The sequence below is a fragment of the Strongyloides ratti genome (genome assembly GCF_001040885.1).
Source record: "Strongyloides ratti genome assembly S_ratti_ED321, chromosome : 2".
In the NCBI taxonomy this organism is placed as follows: Eukaryota; Metazoa; Nematoda; class Chromadorea; order Rhabditida; family Strongyloididae; genus Strongyloides; species Strongyloides ratti.
This window is the reverse complement of record NC_037308.1, coordinates 10,770,611-10,782,272: the sequence shown is the minus strand read 5'-3', so window position 1 is coordinate 10,782,272 and position 11,662 is coordinate 10,770,611. Positions and strand designations below refer to the sequence as shown.

Below are 11,662 nucleotides of genomic sequence, written 5' to 3'. Positions count from 1 at the left end.
TATACATTGTATGTTAACTTTCACTGATAATCAGATATTGAAAAAAAATTTCTTTCTTTAGAAATTCTTTTATTTTCAATTAATACTTTTTTATTTCAAATAAAAAAAAATTGATTATTAATTTCTTTTGATTCTTCAAAAAAATGTGAAAAATAAAAATAATAATAATTGTTTTCTTAACTTCTACACCTCTCTTTTGTAAACATTTTTATTTGATTTATTAGTGAAGGAAAATTATCAATTTTTCGTAGATTTTCTTTAACCCAATTTGAAATCATTGAATCATCATTTTTATAAACTTGTTCAATAAATCTATAATCAACTAATAAAATTATACCCCAGTCATTACGATGGCGAAGACATCGGCCAAGTGCTTGATTTAAAGCACGATAAGCCTGTGATTTGTACCATTCTGAACCATTTAAAAGATTTTCATTTTTGTAAAATGTTTCATTATATTTTATTTTTTCACTTATTTGTGGTTGTCCAAGAGAGGGATATGGAATACCAATAGAAATTACACAACGAGCCAAATCATCTGGAAAGTCAATTCCTTCAGAAATTTTTCCCCGAAAAACAGCAAACATAACAGCACCTGTACATGTAGATGATATTTTGTGGTGATTTTTTATTGCATGCTTATATTCATTTATTACCCGATCAAGTTCTCCTCCTCTTTTTGGTTCTTTCAAAACAGTTTTTACTTTTTTGAGATCCTTCATTAACCCTAAATTCATCATTGCATTACAAATAAGATCAATTAAATTGTAGTTTGGTACAAAAACCAATATTCCTTTTTCTACAGTTTGACAAATATCAAAAATAAGATAGGCAAGTTCTTCAATAACTGTTACACCTCCACCTTGATCTGATTTTTTTAAACAACTGCTGGAACAAGTTAGTTCAATTCCATGAGGTCCTTTTGGAATTATACAAGTAAAAATTTGTTCTTTTGGTATAATTTGTCTTCCTTGACCAATTTGCGTAAATTGTGTACCCAATTCTGAAGCAAACGTTTTAATTGGAGAAAGTGTGCCGCTTGCAAGAACTACAGAAAGGGTGTCTTTAAAAGCATCTTTAAAACATATACTTGGATCCATACACCATAAATTCATTTTAACAACGCAATTTTCTTTTATAACAGTATAAGGTTCTCCAGCAATAAAATGCCCCATTACAGGGTGTTGACTTAAACCAACATTGTTCATATATTGATGTTCATTTGAATAAAGAACATCAGAATCATGAATCATTGAATTTTGTTGATAGTCAAAACTAAATATATTAAAATCACTAGATGTCTCAGTAATTGAATAATTTAATCTATATGCGGACGGATTAAAGTTAAAAAAATAGCAAAAATTAATAAATTTTCCAATGCAATTCAAAGTTAATCTGCATGGCTTAAATACTTCTAAATCTTCTGTTATCAATTTCAAACCTTCTTTTGTTTCTTTATCATCAATAAATTCATCTTTGTCATTAGACAAACCATTAAATACTTTCTCTAATTCTTTTAAAATTTCTGAAGATTTTAGATAACCATCCAATCTAAATAACTCCGTTGTTTGATATATGAAATGCGTTGTAAAAACTTTCGATCGTACTTTGTCCTTAGTGGGTACATTTAGTACTTCATTGGCAAAACTTCTAAACCATTGAAGAACCATTTTTAGAAATTCATACAAAACTTTTAAATTAGATTTATAAACATTTAATTTAGCAAGAGCATCGGAACTATCTTGTATATTAAAACAAGTTACATTAGAAAATGATAAAATTTGCTGATGTTTATTATATAAATCATTTAATGAATGAATTAATTCTTTTTCAGAAAATTCAAAAGAACTTGAATCTCGACAAAAATCTTCAATATTATGAGCTTCATCCAAAATAACAATATCATTTGATAAAAAAATTTGTGAGCATTTTCGAATGGCAGGATCAATAAGATAAGGAAAGGGACAAAAAACTAAATTTGCATCATTTCTTAAACAGGAAAATGTAGCAAAATATGGACAAAAACCCCGTGCTTCTCCATAATCAACTATTTCTTCTAAATCCCACACAGGAGTGTCATTTTCAATTAAATCGTTTCTTAAATTTCCACATTTTCCTTTAAATATTTTAACAATATTCTCTTTAAAAGAGCATCCATTAGTTTTAAAAGATTCTTTTTTTGCCGTCGAATTAATATTTATACAAGTAGTCGTAATATTTTCAGAACTATACTTAACTTCATTATTAACACAACAATTTTCGCGAGAAGAAAGAATTGTATGTCGGACAGATTTGTCGTGACCATATGGAAGTCTTTTAAACTCTTTAACAACTTGAGCAATTTGCCTATGTGTACGAGTAGCATAATAAATAACCACTTTTTTAAGACAAGTACATTCTAATTCATCTTTCAAAGAATCTGATGTACATTCACTTTTTGTACTAGATTCTCGACTAATGCTTTCAGACTTTATAGATTTGATCTTATACATTTCATTACCGTTATTTGAAACGTCTGATTTGACTTTAGTTAATTTTGCAAAACTTTCTACTAATGAAGTGTCTTTAGTTGTAGAATATGGTGTTATAATACTTGAGTTGTCTTTTTTTTCCGAATTATTTGCATGTGGAATTACATCTAAACAACTTTTATTAAATATCTCAGAAACATTATTTTCCCCTACTTCTTGTTTCATTCCAAAAATTTCATCAAAATCAATATTTTCGCATAAATTTAAAGTTCTCCTCCTTTTAACATCCTCTTTATCTTTATTAATTATATTTTGAAAAACTTTTTCTACTTTATCTTGTTCTTTCTTTTTTTTACTATGTTTTGGACAACTTTTCATAGATAATTCTCTTTTAGTATCATAATCATGTAACCACGCTAATGCTGAACTAAGTAATGCAATTGTTTTTCCAGATCCTGTAGGACTTTCAAGTAAAACATTTAAACCTCTATCGAATGAGTAAATATTTTTGTGAATAATCATCATTTGAGAACCATAAGGAGTAAGATTTCCTGGAAATTGTATTTTTCTGTTATGCATCACAATACTTTGACATTTTTCAGCTTCAACTCGAATACTAATTTTGGCGCGTTTCTTAGCTCTCTTTTTGTCGCTTTAAAAATTATAAATTTCTACTAATATATTTTTTTAAATCTTACCTTTCAGCAAAAAGTGTGATTGATTTTTGATCTACCTCTCTTCCAAACTTATTTTTTGGCATTATAATGTACAATGTAAAATTATAGATAATAAATAAATAAATTTATAAATATTCCTATAAATACCCTTAAAAATAATAATACCAACTTTACAAATATTAAAAGCTATTTAATAAGAAATCACTTTACAAAATAAAAAATAATATATTTAAGTAATATAAAATTTTAATTAAAGAATTTAAATAATGGTAGAATAAAAGTATAAGGATCTAATAATTAAAATAAGTATAGTAATCAGAAAATTAAATAATATTTATTAGTTTTTTACATAATAATTTAATAAATCATGCTTAATATAAAAAATTAAAAACAAACTTTATCAACATAAAATAAGAAAAAAAACAAATGATGATCAGTTAAGAAATATTTCTCTTAAAAATTTAATATAAAAAAAATGAATTTTTTAAAGTCCCCCGGCAATGTCTACATTTATCCAAATATCTGTATAGGATATTTTATTTTTTATAACTAAGTCATTGTATGTAGCTTCATCAATCAGAATATTTTAAAATTTTATGATAAATTTTCTTAGTTAAATATCACCATTCTTTACCATATTGATTAAAATAGTTGTTTTGTGTTGCCTGAGGCACTACTATATTACTTCCATTATTTTTATTTTTTTCAGTTTGATTGCCTACTTCCCTTCTTGTATTTATTTTTAATATTTTTTCGACATCTTTCAAAAGGGAAGGAATTTTCCATAATAAATATGATATTGTGCCGGCTGTTTTAAGGAAAACTCCCATAAAAAATATGTAATTTGATGATTCAGCCTTTAGAATGTTATTGAAGATACTTGTAAATAAAATTTTAATAATATTTGTAATAAATGTAAAAATGGCAAAAAGTAGAAGTAAGCCTGTAACTATATAGTATGTTCTTTGATTCTCAATATGCTGATATTTTGTTGATAGGTCAACTTTTATGAATGATGATTTATCGTGAATGAATTTGTTTTTTTGCTTTTTAAATACCACACAATATATCTTAAAAAAAAACAAAAATAAATTTTATTTATAAATACTTACTCCAAATGCAATGAACATTAAAATAATGATTTCAATTAATAGTGATTCTTCATAAATGTTATAAACAGTAAAAATTACTCTTTGAATTCCATAAATAATATATGATAAAAAATGGCAACAAATACCAAAGTATGGTATAGTTGAATTGAATTTTTCATATTTATCAATGTAAATAATTGCCAAGATTCGTTCAATTATGAAAAATATTTGAACAAAATGAACTCCACCGTATGTAAAAATATATCGTATTTCGGCGTTATATGAAAAGATTATAGCATCCTTTTTAATAAGATAAGCAATATAACAGCAAAAAATTGTTAAAAAGTAAAAAATAGTATTGACAAAGATACACGCTAATAAATATTTAAAATTATTATGATATCCAGATAGTTTTGTTATTGAAATAAACACTATTGTTGTAGGAAATAAAATAATTAATGAACAAGCTAGAGTTAAAAGATAAAATATCATTACTTTATTATTATGATTAATTTAATGCTTTTTAAGTTATTAAATATTTACTTTTATTTAATTATGAATAATAACGGAAACAAAAAAAATGTTTTTTTATTGGTTTACTAAAAGAAAAACATTTTATGTTATCATTAAATAAAATTAACTTTAAAAATATATTTTTTTTATTTTCACTTTATTAATGAGAAAATATAATTATTTTTAAGATGGAATACTAATTTTCTAAATGATTTAAAGTTTAAAGTCTTTTTAATGATGAGAAAAAGTTTCTAAGGTTTATTGGAATTGCAAACAAATTTTTATTTTAATCACAAAAAAAATATTTATAGTTTGATTCTTAAACTTTCTCATTGAAGTTTACTTTAATTTTGTTTTTATTATAAAAGGTAAAAATTTAATTTTTAACTGATTAAATAATACTAGAAGTGTACCATTATTATTTTGTTTGGTTTTCAATTCAAAATTATTTAATCATAAAATTGTATTTGAAAATAAAACTTTATATTTGTATGTAATCATAATTTTAAATTGATATATCTATACTTACATAAAAAAATATTTTAACATTAACAGTGTTTTTCAATTTTATTGGTTTTTTTTCAAATTAAAAAAATTTGTGGTATTTTTCTATCTCACTAAAGATCACCTTAAATTATTAGGAAACACCAAACATAATAAGAAACCATCATTTTCGTCATAGATAAAAAAAATTCTCCTATTAATCTATAATTCTTATTTCATTCAATTGTCATATTTATCTTATCTTTTACATTATAAATATAAGTAATTAAAAATATGGCATAATATATTGAAGAAATTATCTTTACATCTACCATGACAATTTGTTTTCATTAATAGATATTATTTTTGTATATTAATAGGCATAACTGAGTGAAGTGATGGGATTTTCTTTACATATGTGGTAATTGAAATATTCTAATAATAAATTTTTTATACTTCAACTTTACCTGTTAAAGTTTTTTTTATAAAAAAATTGAATATGATACCTATTTAAAAATAACGTATGTTGGAAATAATTTCCACCTCACTTTTTATACTTTATTATAAATAAAATTTTTTATAGAATTTGAAAATTAGTACATATTTTGTAGTTTACAAAAAATAACAAATTTTTAATATAAAAAAATGTAAAACAATATTATCAGTCAAAACCAAAAGCATAAATGATGAGTACTTTTTGAAAAAAAAAACATCAAAATTTTGTGGAGCAATTAAGAAGTTCATAATTAAAAATCTATTTTAGATAAATTTTTTTACCAGAAACCCATTATACTTTTTTTCATCCTCGTAGAATTTCTAAAAATGAATATATGATAAAAAAAATATAGTTCAAAGAGGGTTAAAAAGATGTATTCATAACTTAAGTACATAAATTGTTATGAACATAAAACTAGATGTACTGAACTTTTTAGACATCAAAGGTATAATCCACGTTAAAAATGCTTTTAAAATTTCAACAGTTTTTAAAATATTATATTTAATATTTTTGTTAATATAATTAATTGTCACTATTTTCTATATATTAAAATTTTTTGAAAAATATAAAAATATTTTACATGATAACTTTACATAAACATTAATTAGTAGTTGAATTTAAAAATTTATTTTTTATTATTTCTATTTTGAAGCAAGAAACAACAAAAGATGGAAAATTTTTTCTAAATTTTTGTTTTTTCTTATTTGTTCATATCTCAACTAAAAATTATCAAATAATAATAAAAGTATTGTCAAATGATTTCTTTCATAAAGTTTACCTAGCATAAATAACCTTCATATCAATAGGTATAATTTTTTTTTTTAGATATTTAGTAATTGAATATATTTTCTAAATGAATTTGTCAAATAAAAATAAAAGATAACTTTTTAACACCTAAGTAAATATAAAAATTATTATTATAATGTTAAAAACAAAATTAAATTCAGGTTAAGTAAATTTTTAATATAATAAAATATAACTTTAATTTAAAAAAAAAGATTATAATGTATAATTTAATTATACATTGTTTGTTAATATGATACAAATATATTAATTTCCTATCATTGTAAAGTAAATATTTTAAAAAATTATTTTATAACCAATAATATAAATCAAAAATTTTATCATAATTTTAAAAAAAAACTTCTAATAAATGTAAATGTTTTTTAAAAAATTTCGATTAACTCGAGTGTACAAAAAATGTAAATTCTAAAGCTATCTTAATCATCCATGGAATCTCTTCTCATAACAGGTACTGGGAATCCATGTTTGCAATCCTTTTCTGGCCAAACATAAGTTTTATTAATTAATTCATCATATTCTACATCATAAACTTGAGCTCTTATATACAATTCCATATCTTTTGGTTTAGGATATAATGTAGCTAAACCATCATTGTATGCTTCTTCAGCAATCTCAACAGCAATTTTAACAGATATCTCACGAATTTCTTTTAAACGTGGATATATTCTACCTTCATCAAGATTTTTTTGTGTTACTGATGCTGCTACACGACGAGCTGCAATAAGGAAATACTTGGATTTTATGTGTTTGATCTTGAATAAACATACAGCTAATCCTATTGAAGGGAAGATATAAGCATTATTTCCTTGTCCAGGTTTATACATTTTTCCATTATATTCTAAATTTGGAAATGGTGAACCACTTGCAAAAAGAACTTTTCCTTTAGTAAGTCTAAAAGCATCTTCAGCAGTACATTCAGCTTTAGAAGTTGGATTAGATAAAGCAAAAATTATTGGATTAGGATTAATTTCAGCCATTCTCTTAATTATTTCTGGTGTAAAAGCACCTTTAACTGTTGATGCACCAATAATTCCATTTGGTTGAACTGTATTAATAACATCAAGTAATGATTTTGTATCAGGAAGATCTTTTGCAAAAGGTATATGCCTTTCTCCAATAGTATTAACTCTATTTTTTGTAATTAATCCATCAATATCCATAAGATAAATTCTATCACAAGCTTCATCATGTGATAAACCTTCGGTCAACATTTGTTGTATACACATCTCTGCAACACCTGTAGCAGCACCTCCAGCACCAAGAAAAACAAACTTTTGTTCAGATAATTTTTTTTTTGTTACACGAGTTGTACCAAGTAAACCAGCTACAACGACAGCAGCTGTCCCTTGAATATCATCATTAAAAACAGTAAAACTATCTCTATATCTATCAAGAAGTCTATATGCATTTTGATTACCAAAATCTTCAAATTGTATAAGTACATTTTGTCCATATTTTTTAACACATGCATTCATAAAATTATCAAGTAATGTATCATATTCTTTTCCTCTAATTCTTTTATGTCTTAAACCAATATAAAATGGATCATTTAATAATTTTTGATTATCAGTACCAACATCAATAAGAACTGGTAAACATTGTGATGGTTTTATTCCAGCTAAAGCTGTATATAATGTAAGTTTACCAATTGGAATACCCATTCCATATGCTCCTAAATCACCAAGTCCAAGAATTCTTTCACCATCAGAAACAACGATAGCTTTAACATCATCATGTGGCCAATTACAAAGAATTTGATGAATTTTTGATATTGAATTATCATTAGGTGTAATATATACACCTCTTGGATTTCTATAAATAAAACCAAATTCTTGGCATGCTTGTCCTACAGTTGGTGTATATACAATTGGCATAAGTTCTTTAATATTATCACATAATACACGGAAAAATAATTTTTCATTTCTATCTAAAAGTCCAGACAGTTGAATATATTTCTCTAAATTATCTTTCGTCTGCCTTAACTTTATCATAATTCTATATGCCTGTTGTTCTTCTGTCATAAATGCAGGTGGAAGAAGTCCATGCATACCAAGATATTGCCTTTCATATAAAGTAAATGCCATACCCTTATTAATAGCAGGATCTTTTAATATATCATATCCTCTTTTAGTTGGTGTAACTCTTTCTGGACGATATAATTTATGAATAGCTATAGCTTCAGGATCATCAGGATCTGGAGCTGGCATACGTCCATATAAAACTGATGTTGATGACAAAGAACGACTTCCATAAATTTTATTTTTAACAATTGCATTATGTGCTAAGTCAAGATAAGCAGCTGTAGTACGAGTAGCAAAAGGAACTCTCATTTTCTAAAAAAAAAATACAATTAAAATGATGTATTTTTATATTTCGATTTAATACAATTAGTATTAATTAAATTATTTTTTATACAAAACGTGATAATTATCACTGTTCATAAATTTAGTTATATCATTTTATTAAATAACAAAATATTTGACAATAACATGTTTTATAATTACATATAATAATTGGACCAAAAAAATGTATACACGATTGATACCTAACAACAGTGTATAGGCAAAACATATAATGAAAGATTAATATTTTTTAAATGCAAAATAATAAAAAAAATATATATATATATATAATTGCTAAATTATTATTATTGAAATTTAAAAAAAAAAAAATTAATGGGAATCAATAAAAACAAAAAAGTATTTTTTTTTAAAACATAATGCAAATGACAATTGTCAATACTATTTACTTTGTAAATACACTAAGGTAAAATAAAGTAATTACAAAAACGTTTAATTGGAAAGTGTATTTGTTTGTAATTTTCGTATTTATATTGTAAAACAATGTTACAAATTGACTATTTATTTTAAATTATATTTTTCATAAAAATAAACCTTATTAGAATATTTTTAAATATTATCAAACCATTATTACGCCCATAATTTATTCCTGAAAAATAAAAATTCATGAAAAAAAAGAACATTTTATTTTGATTATAATAATTTAAATGGATTGGGTTTAGTAAATAAAACTATTATGAGGAAAACAAGAAAGTCAAAATTATCATAGAATTAAAAAAGTTTTTTTTAAAAAAAAAGTAATTGTTTAGTAAAAAAATGACCTTTTTTAATACTGTAAATTGTATAATTAATAAAATAGTTTTCATTTATTTAAAATAACCTTTCTTTATTTTTGTTAGAAATATATTTAACCTGAAATTATAACTTAATTCATTTTTATCAAGATGAAATAAATAGTTTGATAAGTATTTCTCTCAACATTTTTATTATCATATCATAAATAAGTCAAAGAATTATTAAAAATTATATAATAGAAGCACTATAGTTATAAGAATATCTATAATTTTAACACACAAGTTATATTATTGCTTTTTATGTTTTCTAAAGATTATCTTTGTGTTAAGAATGTGTATATCTTTTTAAACTTGAATTGTTAAAAAATCATACATGTAAAGAAAGATTATGTTGGATAAACTTTTTTAGTTATCTCAAATATTATTTTTTCTTTATAAATAATATAAGTTTTTTTTTTATTAAATATGATAAAATATATAAGTATAAAAATAGAAGCAATAATATAAAAAAATAAATAAATTAAATTAGAATAAATGTAAATTAATAAAATTAAGTGGAAAAATTAAGTTTTAAGGATGAATTATTGATAAATCTTACACAGAATTAAGAGATATATTCGTGTATTTTGGTATGTTGCATATGTAAATGTGGTTTCGATAAGCTTTATAAGGACAAAAATTTAGTAGTTATATTATTTAATATTTTAAATCAATTTTATTAACATAAAAGTTTATAAAAATTATTTAGTAACTTTAAAGAACTATGTTTAATATATAAAGAGAAGTAATAGTGAAAGTTTTAAAATATATAACAATTCCAAATTCTTGTTTGTTTTTATTACATAGCGGAGAAGTTATAACTATGGATAAAAAAAAAACTATATATTTTAAAAAAATTAAAAAAAAAGTAAACAATATAAAAATTTTGAATGCTTAAAAATATTTACTTTTTAAAAATTATCAGAATATACATTTTTTTTTACACATTTTATGAAGTATATATATAAAATAATTGTTTGTAAAAAATTTTTTTCCACATTTTTACAATGTTTCTAAAAGATATTAACTTTCCTCAAAAATTATTCTTTGTATGTCTGAAGGGTAACTTATCAATTTTCAAAAACACGTTACCTACCTATTTCCGTTAGCATCGTTATCTATGTAATTATTTTGATATCATTAGATTTATATCTTTTCAATATATTTCATTCCGATTTAGTTTGCCAATCACGTGTATTAAATGTTTTGTTAATTTTGGTTTATTAAATAATGATTGTATTTTAAAAAAAAAAAATTTTTATTTACTTTGAATTTATGAATCACTTTATCTTTAAATAGTTAGTATTTGAAATATTTTAAAAAAATTAAAAAAAAATAATAATTATTTGAAAATAATTTTGATGAATCATAATTAGCAATTGTGTATCATATAATATTGATAAAATATTTTCGCTTTTTATATATGAATAAAAGAAAGCATTATTTAATATTGGTTTATTTTTTATAAAAATATAAAATAAAAAAATAGTATAGAAATGGTAATAATTAATGAACACACTTTTCAGTTTCATCAGGATATTTCCCTGATAATTCAAAGACACCAGCATCAAACCATTTTTCGACTTTGTCACCATGTGCAACAAAACGATCTGGTATAATCATTGAAATCTTTTTTAAACAACCTGGTCTTGTATTACAGTTATGATAGATAACAATTTTAGGATCTGTTATAAAAATATAAATTTTTAACAGTCTTTTAAAACTTACCAATAGTTGTAAATTCTCTATGACTTCCAGAAATTTCAAAGTACCCTCTACTATTACTTTTTTTCTTGGCTATCAAGTCATCAATATCAAATCTATCAACATCATAAAGTTCCACTTCAACATTTAATTGAGGCTTATTGTCACATAAAAGAGTACCCCTAGCTCCAACAGATTGTAATCTACCAAGGATACCAGCTCCATGAACAACATGTATAGAAATTAATAAAATAAAGATAAAAATTTTTAAAAACATTTTTGATATTTTG

General features: G+C 23.1%; 4 protein-coding genes across 4 annotated transcripts; all 4 read right to left on the bottom strand.

Annotated features, from left to right (window-relative positions):
- Positions 1–176: 176 nt before the first annotated feature.
- Positions 177–3,231, bottom strand: SRAE_2000343800 (Fanconi anemia group J protein; the record flags this gene model as incomplete). The annotated part of the gene is made up of 2 exons (XM_024654631.1): positions 177–3,123; positions 3,170–3,231. The coding sequence occupies 2 exons, from the start codon at positions 3,229–3,231 to the stop codon at positions 177–179; spliced, it is 3,009 nt and encodes a 1,002-aa protein (XP_024507983.1).
- A 537-nt stretch (positions 3,232–3,768) lies between these two features.
- SRAE_2000343700 (Hypothetical protein) lies at positions 3,769–4,278 on the bottom strand (the record flags this gene model as incomplete). The annotated part of the gene is made up of 2 exons (XM_024654630.1): positions 3,769–4,218; positions 4,261–4,278. The coding sequence occupies 2 exons, from the start codon at positions 4,276–4,278 to the stop codon at positions 3,769–3,771; spliced, it is 468 nt and encodes a 155-aa protein (XP_024507982.1).
- Positions 4,279–6,951: 2,673 nt separating this feature from the next.
- Positions 6,952–9,701, bottom strand: SRAE_2000343600 (NAD-dependent malic enzyme, mitochondrial; the record flags this gene model as incomplete). Its single annotated transcript, XM_024654628.1, has 2 exons — positions 6,952–8,868; positions 9,657–9,701. 2 exons carry the CDS (start codon positions 9,699–9,701, stop codon positions 6,952–6,954), a joined length of 1,962 nt encoding a protein of 653 aa, XP_024507981.1.
- A 1,473-nt stretch (positions 9,702–11,174) lies between these two features.
- Positions 11,175–11,649, bottom strand: SRAE_2000343500 (Transthyretin-like family-containing protein; the record flags this gene model as incomplete). The annotated part of the gene is made up of 2 exons (XM_024654627.1): positions 11,175–11,353; positions 11,397–11,649. 2 exons carry the CDS (start codon positions 11,647–11,649, stop codon positions 11,175–11,177), a joined length of 432 nt encoding a protein of 143 aa, XP_024507980.1.
- Between the last annotated feature and the right edge of the window lie 13 nt (positions 11,650–11,662).